Raw genomic sequence first — 12,940 nt, 5'->3', positions numbered from 1 at the left:
TCTGGCACGCTTCTCGCGGTGCGGATTCGGAAGGATTGCCGAGAGGCGGAAAGGGTCCAACGCACTCTGAGAAGTCACACCGACACAGACACCGCCTTCTGACGCACGGTTGATGTTGAGCCTCTCAGTGGGTTAAGCTCTTTGCAGACGACCGCCAACTTCCACCTCCGTCCGTCGTCGGAAGGAGCCCAATCAACTCGGATTCGCCACCGAGAGTCGTCGGACCCACCGTCAAGGCATTGAGGTTGCTGATTAGGCCCACAAGATGGCTCAGCTTCTCACGTCGGAGCTCACCTCGTTGGGGCTCGAGGCCAGACGGAAGCATCCCGAAATCAAGCAGGCCACCGACAGCGTCCTCGCTCGGCTCAAATCCGAGCCAGATGCACTGCTTGCGTCATCACGTAGAGATGCGGGACCGCCTCAAGATCACCCTCTGCTCAGGCCTATCTTGCTCAGCTGCGAGACCAAGCTGCCCAAGGTCATCTCGCTGGCCATGGCTCTACTCCAGCGAATGCTGCTTCAGCGACTCGTCCCAGACAAAGCTGTACCTACCATCGTCAAGACGCTCAATCAGCTGCTCACGCCACCAAGCAGGAGCGACGTCGATGTCCAGCTCAAGATCCTCCAGATTGCCTCGGCGCTTCTCTCATCCTATCCATCATTGCACAATGCCGACCTCTCAAACACGCTCATGCTCGGCTTCAAGCTCCACGAAGGCAGCAAGGTGGCCGTCGTCAGCTCAACGGCAGCGGCAACGCTGCGTCAGAGCGTCATGGCTGTCTTTGACAAGGTCAAGGACGAGGATGCTGTCCTTGATGGCATCACAGGAGGCGGCGAGGAGGCCGCCGCATCAGCGCCATTGGCAGCCATGTCAGTCGATCTACCAGAGGGTTCGGTGACGCTCTTCCCCTCATCACGCGATGCATACCTCGTCTTCTCAGACCTATGCTCGCTGGCTAATGCTGAATCCGCCACCTTCCTGGCTCTCGACTCGCTATCCAAGACCTTCTCGCTCGAGCTCATCGAGAGCGTCCTGTCCAATCATCAACGTCTGTTCGCCTCCGCTGCCGGAGCAAAGGCGTCAGCAATCTCGCATCCAGAGCTGCTCTTTCTGCTGCGCTCCAAGGTCTGCCCACTACTCATCAAGAGTCTCAGCGAGCCACCCGCATTCCCCATCCACCTTCGACTCATGCGTCTTCTCTTCCTTTTGCTACGCCAATTCAGCTCTGACCTCGTGCTCGAGGTCGAGATCCTTCTCTCGATCCTGCTCCGCACCGTGAATCCTTCATCGCAAGAAACCGCGGCACACGGAGGCTCTCAGCCTCTGCTCTGGCAGCAGGTCTTGGCTCTAGAGGTGCTTCGCAGTCTCTGCTCCGATGACGTCTTCCTCCGCAACCTATGGGCTTGGTACGATTCAAGCAAGGCTGGCACCAATGCCAACGAGGCAACCAGCGGCTCCGTCCCTGTCTTCTCGAAACTAGTCGAGACTCTTCAAAGCGTCCTTTTGCAGGGCGAGCATCTCTTTGCTTACGAAGCGTCGATGCAGGGCGTTCCAGGCAGTCCTCGAAGAAGCCGCGTTCGCCAGAGCGCAGAACGAAGCTTCAGTGGCCTATACGAAGCTGCAGCAGGCGTCGCCAGCGCTGCCATGTCCGGCATCAAGGGATCGACCGAGTCAAGCGGCACCGAGTCTTTGTCTGCTGCAAGCTCGCCTTCGGTTCAAATCATCGATCAGCTGGATAAGATCGAAGCGCCCAGCGTCGCGTCAGCCGCTCTGCCAAAGACATATGCACAGCTCCTCGCGCTGCAGTCGTGTCATCTTCTGACGCAGTCCATGGCCCTGTACGCCCTACCGCTCTACTCGAAATTTGTCAACTCCCGCGGCAAGGACGCTGCGCCAGCGCCTCCGGCTATGACAGCCGCTGACATGGACGCTCTCTCCGACTCTCAAGAGCAAGAAGGTCTAAACTTGACCAAATCAATGCTGAGGTCTTCAGCGCTCCCTCTCAGCGACGTCCTCTCCAGATACCTGCGCTTGAAATGCACGGACGCCATCTTCGAAGAGACGCTGCTAGCGCTGAGGAACCTCACCAACGTCACCGGCGCTCTCGACCTAGTGGACGAGCGTGATGCGATTCTCACCATCTTCATTGCGCTTGCCGTCCCTGGATGGGATGCTGCTGCTCCCGCTGCGGTGCTGCAGGCTGAGGACGGCGTCTCGATTCGCCACCTTGCCTGCCTCAGGGCGTATGTGCAGGTGGCGTACTACCTCTCTGGCGCGCTCGGTCCTTTCTGGTATCCTGTACTCAGCGGGCTGTGTAGCGCCGAGGCGTTGCTGGCCTCTGCCAACGCACCAGCACGAGCTGGGAAAGACCTCGGTCGAGACCCCAATACAGACGAAAACACTGCAGGTCGCAATGGCCGTGTCACGCTTTCCACATTGACACACGGGTCCATGAGCTCGCTTGACACACGATCAGGGCGCAATCAGTTGCAGCTGCTCAATGTCGCAGATCTGCAGCCAGCACGCCTTCAAGCGCACATCAAGAGCGTCTTCGAGAACACGGCATCCCTCGCAGACAGCGCTTTCCTCTATTTCGTCTCCTCCCTGTGCCGAATCAGCGCTGACATGTTGACAACCGCGCCGTCAATTCTCAGGTCGGCAGAAGCGGACGGCGGACCCACATCTCCTCAAGCTTCTGGCTTCAGAAGAGGCTCTCGAGCTGAAGGCCCTACGAGCTTTTATCCCATCACCTGTCTAGATCTTGTCGCAACCTTGAACACGAGGCGGCTCTGTTCGCTTCCATCAGATCAGGGCTGGGACGCCGTGACCAGTCACCTCAACGAGACGCTTTCCAATCCGGAACTTCCGCCCACGTGGCGATGGCAAGCTTCGCAGGCTGCGAACAAGCTCGCTTTCGGGGCCATGACCGAGGCAGCACAGGCTTCAGACGAGGCCGACAAGTCCCGGTTGCAGAAGCAAGTCATGCAAATTCTGGCCAATGCCGCCGTCCTTGAGGGCAAAAGGGCTACACCGGTCGACATGGACATCAGAACCTCCTCGGTCGACAACCTAAAGAGGATCCTCGAAACCTTTGGGCATTCGTTGGTCTTTGGTTGGGACTCGATCTTCGAGATCTGCTCCGCAACCTGCAGAGCCGACAAGAGGAGTCCGCAAACTGAACAGCCCTCGTCTGCTTCCCTTCAGAAAGGCCAGCTCGCTCTCGTCAAGGCTGGCTTCTCGTGCCTGCAGCTGGTCTGCTCCGACTTCTTAGCCGCCTTGGACGTCGAACAAATTCGCAAATGCTGCAGCAATCTCAACGACTTCGGAAGCCAAGAGTTCGACGTCAACGTGGCGCTAACCGCCAACGGGTGCCTGTGGGGCGTGACTGCCGAGATGGCGACCCGAGCCAAGAAGACATCAACAGAGGCGACGGCAGCCACTGTCGACAAAGACGCACAGCCGCTTTGGCTCTTCCTGCTCCAATGCTTGCTGTCGATCGCCCAAAGTCCAAGGTCCGAAGTACGCAACGGCGCGATCTCGAACCTCTTCCGCGTGCTGCAGCAATACGGCGATATGCTCAACCCTGAGGCCTGGCAAGAGATCTTGGACAGCATCATCTTTCCGTTGATGAAGGTGCTCGACGCGTCGACATCAGCTCTGGAGAGTGGAGTCGAAGATGGAACGTCACAGAAAGACCGACAGGCGCTGATGATAGGCACGCTTCCGAGCGAGCTCAAGCAATGGCAGGAGTCGCAGAGCTTGGCCTTGACACAATTCGGCGAAGCTGTTCGATCCTTCTTGCCATCGAAGCTGATCCGCAGCAGCGCCTTCGAGGAGACATGGACAAGGCTTCTAGACCTCAGCTCCCGAGCCTTCCTTCAGGGTCCCGCTGATCTGTCGCAAGCGGCCATCAAGTGCTTGGCCTCCGCCTTGTCTGCCACCGTGGACGACGACAAACACGTCGGCGAAGCTGAACGAGCCAGAGTACAAGCCGCCTGGTGGAAAGCCTGGGATAGTTGGGTTGCCGTCGGAGAACAAATCCGTCGACGAGATCCTCAGCCGCCGGCGGAACCAAAGCCGGACAATAACGAATCGGCCGATCCTTTCCGCTTCACTCAGAAGAATCTCTTGGCGTACATTCAGGCCTTCCAGCCCATACACCGGATTCTGCGAGCCGAGTTCGACGAAGCAAAGGTCGCTGCGCTCTTCTCGTGTCTCAAAGGATGTGTGTCCTACCCTCACAGTTCCGACAACACGCCGGATCGAAGTAGCCTGACCAACGTACAGGAGGCAGCCCGCGCCACAGCCAGATCCGTCGCAGGAGTCAAAGCGGTCCCTGCACTGATGCTGTCGGATCTGTCAGAGTGCATCTGCCTAGCCTACTCCGGCATTGATGCTGGCACCAATGCGGGCAAGAAGCAGCCTACCTTCATCGCTCTATCACGAGCAAGCATCGATGAAGCTTTCGACTTTTTCGTCAAGCATGAGGACGATGCGAGCATCTACAACGCTGGTGCCGTCGAGAGTCTCATCTCTGCTCTGGTCATCCCTATCAAGCTGAAGTACGAATGCCCGGACAGCCAAGCTGGTGGTCTCGAGGCGCAACGCAAGGCCAACGTTCGACCCATCTGGCAAGTCGCAATTTTGACGCTGTGCAAGATCCTTTCGCGCTCTTGCCCTAAGCTGCACAGCAGAGCGCAGAAGGAGCAGCTTCCGTCGGAAACAGTAGAGCGTCTGTGGACCAAGGTCGTTGATGCTGTTGAAGCAGCAGTCCTGGCTGATTCTTCATTGGCCCAGTCTTTGCCCGCAGACGTCAAAAACGCCGACGAGCTTTTCGGTCTCCACCTTCTCAGCACCATCGAGAGGTTCATCCTGCCATGTCTGGGAGAGAAGGAAGTGCGTGATCACCTCATCGGGCGTGTGGCTCGTGCTTTGACGCTTGGCTCAAAGCTGTACACCTTCGAAGCGCAGATTGACGCAGACGATCGAAGCGGTCGAGTCGACGATCCCCAGGAGACGACCAACGAGCGCTTTGCATACTGGTGTTTCGATCTGCTCTTCCTTGCCTGCTCCGCTCGCTTTGGCGGGAGCCACTCCCAGGAGTCTGCGGATTCGGACGCGCAACGAAGGGTTGCTACGATCCTACTACGTCACCTCATCGCCCGCTGCGAACAGACGCTGCTGTCCTTTGCTCGCGACCTCGAGATCCGCGGCATGATCCCCATGCAGAGGATCCGCCAAGAAGAGCTCAATTACATCCTCCACAGGTATCTCGAACTGCAGCTGTCGCCGAGCACCTATAGTCCGAGCTCCACGCAGCCGGACGGCGAGCCTGCTGCAGTCGTCGCATGGCACAGCTCAAGACGCGCCCACCTCTTCTCGGCCTTCCAGTACCTGTTGCTGCTCGTGTCGGCACGTCCTTCTTCAGTCGTCGCGAGCATCGGCACATCGCTCCCACCAATCGTACCGGCTGACACTGTAGGACTGTCAAAGAGCTTCAAGGATCTGGGCCTGGAGCTGGGCATGATTGGAACGACGTCTGATGTGTTTGGAGTGGGGAGTAGGGTAGAGGGCATGGAGAAGGTCGCTGCGAGAGATTTGGCTGCGCAGGCGTTGACACTGGTTGGGGCCGATTTGGGCGTGCCTGTTCTGCCTGCTTGAGCACCAACCAGCAGGTTGTGTCGGTCATCGACGCACTGTCAGACTAAACACCCTTCTATGAGAGTAATCCATCAATGCAGATGCACCACGCAGACGAGGCATCATCCTCGATCAAGCACGCTTGAAACTTGTCTTGTGTTGCAAGCTATCATGCCTCGGCACACACGCGCCCATCGCAGCGATCGTCAGAGAGGAGTGCAGTGCTCGACAGATACTTTACAAAGCGAATCATCAAATCCCCTTGCATCCTAAATCTCGGCCCAACCAGCAGGCCCAGCACGCTCCCCGCTCACCAGCGTCAACATGAAGACGACGAGATTGGCGCTGAACGCCATCCCGAAACCCCTGTACAGCGAGCGCAATCCGCCAAGCGACGAGTGGCCCGTCTTGGCGGCCAGAATGCCGGACTGAGCCATGCCCTTCGACCCTTCTTCGGGCGCCGTGCCGCCCGTCGCCTCCGAATCAGCCGCGTCCGTCTTTGGCACCGCCCTTGTGTGCGTCGCAACGGTCTCCTCCGTCACGATCCGGTAAATTGCCTCGACCACACCGACGTATGCTATCGGCCTTGTCTCTACGCACGTCCTCAACCCCCTCACACCCACATTAGCGCTTGTCAAACTCACCCCACCATGCAGCGTCGCACTGGTGACCCTCTTCTCGCTCTTCTCCTCCATAGCGCCGGCTGGCCTGCGCACCTGCAACTGCAACCGCCGCCTCACCGTCTCGATCGGCAGCGTGACACACAGTGCCGCGGTCGACAAGGCCAGCTCCGCCACGGCGTAGCTAATCGGGTGCGCGTTGGGCTCCAACCGCAGCGTGTGCTCGATCAACAATGGTGCACCGAGCGACAGCAGCGGGCGCAGGGTGAAGTCGAGGATGGTCGGGATGAGCAGGTTGGCGTGCAGGTAGGCGGTGCGCCACCCACCTTCTTCGCGAAGGATCTTGCGAAGCGCATCGTACGGCCCGGAGTACTTGCGGTGTGTGGGAAGGGTGGATTGTGCGATAAGGCGTGTTCGGACGAGGTCCAAAGGTGAGACGAGGATTCCGGTGAGCAGGTGCGAGGAGAGCAGCAGACCTAGCGTCTTGTACGGGTACGGTGCGTATGCGAGCGGGAGCGGGGAGAGCGCTGTGGGTGCGAAGAGGGAGAGGATGGACGAGATGATGGGTTGAACGGTCGACGAGGTCACTTCGAGGACGAACGATGTCAGCGAACCTTTCCACAATCCAAGCCAGCCTTCCTTGCCTCGACCGACCGCTTTCATCATCTCCCACACGCCACCGCGGACGACGACGGGCATGACGAACTCGGGTCGCGCACCTTGGTCGTAGACGCTCTTGCGCATCACATAGCCGGCCGCGTCGACGGGACGACGCTTCTTACGACCCGAGTAGAGAGATGTGTCGGTTCGAGGGGGTCGGGTGGTGGCATCGCGGAAGTACGCATCTGCATCCTCCTCGTCCGACAGATCCGCCTCCAGTAATTCATCGCCTTCCTCCTGCGCGTCCGCCTCGTCGTTCCACTCGTTCGTCTCGGGCGTCACGTCTGCCTCCCACCCCTCCGCCGCCGTCTCGTCTGTCGGCGCCTTCGTCTGTTTGGGAAGACTGCGTCGCTGCGTCAACGCAGCCTGTTGGGTGATGGACAGCCACACATCGTCGCGCGGCACCCACTGCACCTGCAGCAACAGCTTGCCCACCTCGAACGGCATCGCGAGGCACGTGCTCGTGTATTGGAGGGCGCCGCTGATGACGAGCGCGCGGAGGATGTCCCCGATGCTAGCGTCCGCTTCGCCGAGGGCGGCGGACGGCGTGGTGGCCACGTATGGTTTGGCATCGGAGGATGTGTAGCGGTTCGATTGCTTAGGTGCGATAGCGGCATTGAAGGGAGTGGAAGAGGTGGTGACGGGTGGCTTGGGTGTGCCTGTGGTGCTGAAGCGCGGAGCGGTCGCGATGAAGACAGAGTCTTCGGGCGGTTGATAGTATGGTCGTAGGGGGTGGGCTTGCGCGCTGCCCGATGGCGGAGGGGGTGCCGTCATTGTTGATGTGCCTGATCAATGCAGAGCTGGTAGTTGGTGTGACTTTCCGGTTGGCCGGTCAGATGGTGTTGATGGTGGGAGGTGTTGAAGTGCTGGCTGAAGAGCTGAGTGAAATCAAGGCGCGATGATGGACCCTTTCCCTACGGCTCGAGAGCTGCATGCCCCATTTTTCCACACAGCGTGGAGGTGTTGGACTCGTGACGAAGGCTGAGCTGTCCCACTCACCGCCTATCCCGCTCTAACACGCAACGGCAGGGCGAAAAATTGGCCGTCGATGTCGACAAGCATAAGGTTTTGACAATGGCAAGCTTTACTTCATTTGGCGCAGATGTCGGTCTGCATTCTGCACTTGGGCGAGCTCATGCAGTTTGAATCGTGTTTGAAAGCGTTCTACTGGACTTCATTTGGCGCAGAGACGGAGCAACGATTCTTCTCACAGGAGAAGAGCCTTGGAGATGTTCGCGTGCAGAAGCGGCTCAGCAGGCGGGAGAAGTCCTCTTGCAACGCGATCCTATCCTTCAAATCCACATTCCTTTCAGAGGTATCCTCAGCCGACGCGACGACAAGTAATGACCCGCCTTCGTCTACGCGAGCTCTTCTTCGCTCTTGGCTGCTATTTGCTTCTACAGCTCTGGAACTTTTGCGTCCAGGCGATCCTGCCGGCTGTATGCCTTCTTGTCTTCGCCTCATACACTCGCAACAACATGATGGAAGGAACCGAGCACGACAGCGAGTCCTTTGACTTCGAGCTCGAGAGACTGCGACTGCTGGGCGAGTCGCATGCGGGGCGTTCGGAAGAGGAGCGTCAGGCTCTTCTCCGCACGATGACTCTGAAGTCAAAGAAAAGGCCTCTAGAGACGCCGCATCAGTCGAAGCACGCCGTCGACACAGGTGGTGAGGATCGCATCTATTCGAAGGCGGATCGGGCGGGTGAGGTGGTTCCCAAAGAGCCTCAGCATCGATACACGCTCCGTCCTCGGTCCGTCTACCTGAATCATAGTCAGCGCGCCGTAATCCTCGCCTGGTTACACGACGTTGAGGAAGCTGACCTCGGACCCACTTCTCCAGCTCTAAGCTACAAGCCAACCAAGCTCGGACAGAGCCTGCCTCTGACCACTCGACGCCTTGCCGAACATCAGCTCAGCTCCAACGGGGGCATGCGAAGCTGTCAGGCTCTCGTTGACGCTTCTGAATGCAGATCATCCAGCGACCACAACGCTGAACCTCAGACGTCGCTTTTTCCCGTCAAGCACACCTCCGTCGCCAAAAGAGGCGTCGCAGCGGGGCTTCCGTCTTCCTTGATCATGTCGAAGTCGCACACGGTCGATTGTCTTTCCCCCACGAAACAAGCTGTGGGCGCAAAGGTTTCGGACACCAAGGCGGATCGTGCACAGGCCGAAAGAAGCACCATCAGCTTCGGAAGTTCGCCTCTGACCTCACTCACCAGCAGCTGCCGATCAAGTCCGGTCGACTCTCCACCTACGAGCGATGGGCACACGCAGATCTCAGTGACCAAAAGCGCTCAAGTGACTGCAAAGAGCGGCCTAGGGTCGGCAGAAGAGAATGGCCGCAGTGTCAAGCGCATTGACGACAAGCTGCCTCCCGTCGCGAAAGAGAAGGCTCCGTCTCACGCCGTTTCGCACCAGCCGACAACAGACCACAGAACTTCCGCCGATCGCCTCTTCGACTTGATCGCGAAGCTCAACGAATAGAGAGGGCACACCACGAAAGATCCAAGCACGGCGACGAAAGACAGGGAGGACGTCGAGGAGGAGACCAGAATGGTGGTCGATTCAGATTATAGTGATTGCTTTAAGGACAGCGAAGCGCGGGAGGGTATGGTATCGAGCTCCATTACAGAGCGTAGATTGGCTTGCTGGGTAGTCGGGAGACGAAGAAGGCGCATTTACTGCTTGTCCTTGATGGGGACGTCCTTGCCGGTGAGCTTCTTGCTGTCAGAGTCCAAGCAGAAGGTGAATGTATGCTGTCAGTGACTGATATGACTGATAGTACTGCGATGTTCGAGAACACTTACAAGCCGGATCGGATGCCGTCCGAGATCTTCTCGGTGGTGCCGGCGTTCTGCTCGTGACCAGCCTTCTTGGAGCCCATCTGGACAGCCTTGTCGAGAGCGTCCTGCTGAGGAGCACCGCCTTGTTGAGGAGCAGACATTATTGATAGAGTTTGACTGTGGGGTTTGTTGTGGGAGACGAAGAGTTGCGTGTATATATTTGAGACAGAATGGAGGAGCGAAAGGCTGCTACCTTATATGCACCTTGAGACTGGCCAACCTTCTGGGGACACTCTGCGCACAGCCTCTCAGCGTGAGCTTCGGGTCGGAGCTCAAAGAAGGCAGTCCATGTGCCAACGTCCCGCGGGCACATCTGTCCTATCACGACATTGCGAGACATCCGCCTTGACAACCGCTCTAAGCGAGGCGGAAGCACGCCCGCCTTCCGACATCATAACTAGCTCAGACGTGCGTTTGGCCTGACAACGGAGCGTCTCCTACGCCATGGTGTGCATAGTCTATAAACAGAGCCTGGACCTCACCTTTTCTTCCTCTCAAAACCTCCACATTCCATCATGGCCAGGTCTGTGCGCCGCAACGTGATGCACTAATTCTCGTAGTGACGAAACTTGGCAGCGGATAACCTCTCGGTAGCTTCGCCGCCGCTGCATGGAAGTCGCCGTCTCCTCGTCGAATCACGAATGCAAGCGAGGTGGAATGTCGAGCTCACAGTGATATCCGAGACAACCAACATCACCTTTTCACGGAAAGCCTTATCTCTCCGAAAGACGGTGTCCGTGTTGACGTCGTTTCCGAGCCGATAGTGGAAACCGTTCACTCATTAGCACCTGTTGTGCCATCATCGCACGAAGGTGGATCCGGTCCTCCAAGTCCCCTGTTATAAGGCACGAGAATACGACACAGTGCAGGAGAGAACAATGCTGGACCGGATTCGAAGGTCGTCATTGATGCCTGCGGTTCACGTTCCGTTTCCGGCCATGCCGGCGACTTCGATATTTTCGTACTTCCGCTTTCCCTACGATGCTGATCTTCTTGGCACGCAATGTCAGAGTGCCATGCTCCCTGAGCACACAACTCGCTCGTTTCTGTGCTCGCGAATGCTCGTCATCAGCTCAATGATCACACCAACAGATGAGGGAGTTGGAGATGAGGGAGTTGGACAAAAAAAGGGGCATGAACCCAACCCGATTTGAACGGATGACCTTCGGAATTTTCCTGTTTATAGAGCGACTGGAAGCCGACGCTCTACCGCTGAGCTATGGGTCCACAGCGCATTCCTTCCACGTAAGCTTGCGTTCAGAACTGGTCCGATATCGGGCCTGCTTCTCGCAGCTCAGGGTAAAAAAGTCGAGAGGATGAGAAGGTTGGCTAAGAAGAGCACAAAGCTGTCGTTTTCTTCATCTGACCGAAGTAGCCTCAGATGAACTCTCAACGTCCAAGTACGACACGTCTCGACGATCTTGTTGCTCTCAGGATGAGTGCAGCAGCAGCGGCGCCAAGGGTGCTCTATCGAGGGCCACCCGGGATGAAACGAGCACTCTACTACTTCATCGGAACAGTCTTCACAGGCGCAGGGTGCTACCAGGGCTTCCTCCTAACACAGCATCTCAGCTGGCCCATCTTGACACGCGATCCGGAAAAGACCAAGCTTGCGCCACCATTGCTCCGATATGCCGCGGGAGTCGGTGTTGCGGTGACGGGAGGCGGACTCGGAATGTTCTTCTTCTGGACTCCATCAAGGCTGGCGACTCGAGTGACGCTGTATCCGGCAACGTCGCAGATTGGCATCCGAACAGCAGCGAGGCCCTTTCGCGCATTCTTGCCTCCATCAATGCGCTCGAAGAGGAGCGCGCCGCTCAACCCGCAGGACCCTTGCGAACGATTCCATCCCCTGGACGCGCTCTACCGACGAGACAGGACATCGGCAGTCGAGATTGAACAGTTTGCGCAAGGCAAAGGGAGAAGGGTGGTGTCGGAAAAGTCAGGCACGCGACAGAAGGTGCCCTCGTCGATATTGATCGGAGAGGATGTCACGTTCGGATACCAGCTCGAGGCTGCACCTACACCACTGTTCGAGACCAAGGCCAAGAACCTGTACACGCAGTACTGGTCGCGATTCAAGCTTAGCCTTCGTGGCGAGACGGACTGGTCAGAGGTTGCGGGAAGCAGGGGTCTCACAGTAGCGGAACAAACGGCAAAGAAGCAAGCGGATCCAAAGGATCCATGGTTCATGGACCGCAAGAACTTCGACAAGTTGTTCCCAGTCAGATCCTTCGCCGGGAAGAAGTAGTACCACAGCTTCTCTGTCTTCTCCGTCACAATGCTCGCACATCGCATAGCACATCAATGTACTTTACACCAGCATCGCATTACTGTACACACGCAGCTTCACAGCTCCTTGACGTACTTCTTGAACTTTTCGTACAGCGCTTCTGACCGCGAGCTGCCGGCAAAGAGCTCTCGCAACTTAGCCTGATTGAGGTAAGTGTGGTCGTTCCAGTGGAAGCCTGGAGTGACGACCTCGGAGATCAGGGCGCCTGCTCTCGAGCCATCAGCTTTGCCGTTCTCCACTGCGGTACGATCTGCTTCTGGAATCTCGCTGACTTTCCACCAACCGCCTTCGACCAGGAGCTGCCGTATCTCTCCATTAGCGATGTCGTCGCCCATCACGACCGTCTTTGTGAGCGGATCGCCATTCTCATCGACAAGTCCTTTGCCGAGCGGCGCTTTCGCAGAGATGAGAGTGTACTTTGCTCTGCCGGCGTGGTGAACGTGCATCGTGGACGACTTATTGAGATGCAACACGCCGATATCGCTGCTCCATGTCTTGAATGGATCCGGCTCATCGGAGCTGCGGGCGTGGGAAGGTGGATCGGTACATCCGGGCGTCTTGTGACAAAGTAGGTAGTAGATGCAGCTGGCGATGGTCCGATCCTCTTCGTCCGAAGCGAAGGGCGATTTCATCGTCTCGGTCATGTTCCATGTGACTGCATAGTAGCCGCCCTCGGGATGAGGCTCGAGCTTGTAGTGTTGGATCAGCTCCTCGTTCGTTTGTGGGTAGTGGTAGAGTTGTGGCATCTTGGCAAGATTCGGCCTTGCCGTTAAGCTGACAACTGTGACGGTAGAGAGCAAGGCTATCAGACGTTTGGAGCGAAGCTTTCGGATTTCTTCCGACCTTGAATCATCGTCGGCGCTGCCGCAAACTGGACCCTG

The 12,940-nt window shown here is 57.6% G+C and overlaps 6 protein-coding genes and 1 non-coding gene across 7 annotated transcripts; 3 read left to right on the top strand and 4 right to left on the bottom strand.

The window, feature by feature from the left end:
• Window positions 1-265: 265 nt before the first annotated feature.
• On the top strand, window positions 266-5,662 carry PSEUBRA_004377 (Mon2; the record flags this gene model as incomplete). The annotated part of the gene is made up of 1 exon (XM_059465291.1): window positions 266-5,662. One exon carries the CDS (start codon window positions 266-268, stop codon window positions 5,660-5,662), a length of 5,397 nt encoding a protein of 1,798 aa, XP_059320548.1.
• A 248-nt stretch (window positions 5,663-5,910) lies between these two features.
• On the bottom strand, window positions 5,911-7,695 carry PSEUBRA_004376 (Mitochondrial substrate/solute carrier; the record flags this gene model as incomplete). Its single annotated transcript, XM_016437894.1, has 1 exon — window positions 5,911-7,695. The coding sequence occupies one exon, from the start codon at window positions 7,693-7,695 to the stop codon at window positions 5,911-5,913; it is 1,785 nt and encodes a 594-aa protein (XP_016291464.1).
• A 704-nt stretch (window positions 7,696-8,399) lies between these two features.
• On the top strand, window positions 8,400-9,407 carry PSEUBRA_004375 (uncharacterized protein; the record flags this gene model as incomplete). Its single annotated transcript, XM_059465290.1, has 1 exon — window positions 8,400-9,407. One exon carries the CDS (start codon window positions 8,400-8,402, stop codon window positions 9,405-9,407), a length of 1,008 nt encoding a protein of 335 aa, XP_059321513.1.
• A 194-nt stretch (window positions 9,408-9,601) lies between these two features.
• PSEUBRA_004374 (uncharacterized protein) lies at window positions 9,602-9,867 on the bottom strand (the record flags this gene model as incomplete). Its single annotated transcript, XM_016437897.1, has 2 exons — window positions 9,602-9,647; window positions 9,731-9,867. 2 exons carry the CDS (start codon window positions 9,865-9,867, stop codon window positions 9,602-9,604), a joined length of 183 nt encoding a protein of 60 aa, XP_016291463.1.
• A 1,034-nt stretch (window positions 9,868-10,901) lies between these two features.
• Window positions 10,902-10,993, bottom strand: PSEUBRA_006514. The gene is made up of 2 exons: window positions 10,958-10,993; window positions 10,902-10,937 (listed from the first exon to the last, which is right to left on the bottom strand). It is a non-coding gene; the product is annotated as a tRNA-Trp (tRNA).
• A 154-nt stretch (window positions 10,994-11,147) lies between these two features.
• Window positions 11,148-12,017, top strand: PSEUBRA_004373 (uncharacterized protein; the record flags this gene model as incomplete). The annotated part of the gene is made up of 1 exon (XM_059465289.1): window positions 11,148-12,017. The coding sequence occupies one exon, from the start codon at window positions 11,148-11,150 to the stop codon at window positions 12,015-12,017; it is 870 nt and encodes a 289-aa protein (XP_059320547.1).
• A 98-nt stretch (window positions 12,018-12,115) lies between these two features.
• On the bottom strand, window positions 12,116-12,805 carry PSEUBRA_004372 (Protein of unknown function DUF985; the record flags this gene model as incomplete). The annotated part of the gene is made up of 1 exon (XM_016437890.1): window positions 12,116-12,805. The coding sequence occupies one exon, from the start codon at window positions 12,803-12,805 to the stop codon at window positions 12,116-12,118; it is 690 nt and encodes a 229-aa protein (XP_016291461.1).
• Between the last annotated feature and the right edge of the window lie 135 nt (window positions 12,806-12,940).

The sequence above is a fragment of the Kalmanozyma brasiliensis genome (genome assembly GCF_000497045.1).
Source record: "Kalmanozyma brasiliensis GHG001 unplaced genomic scaffold PSEUBRA_SCAF3, whole genome shotgun sequence".
Taxonomy (NCBI): domain Eukaryota; kingdom Fungi; phylum Basidiomycota; class Ustilaginomycetes; order Ustilaginales; genus Kalmanozyma; species Kalmanozyma brasiliensis.
Note: the sequence above shows the minus strand (reverse complement) of the source record. Positions and strands in the feature narration are given on the sequence as shown.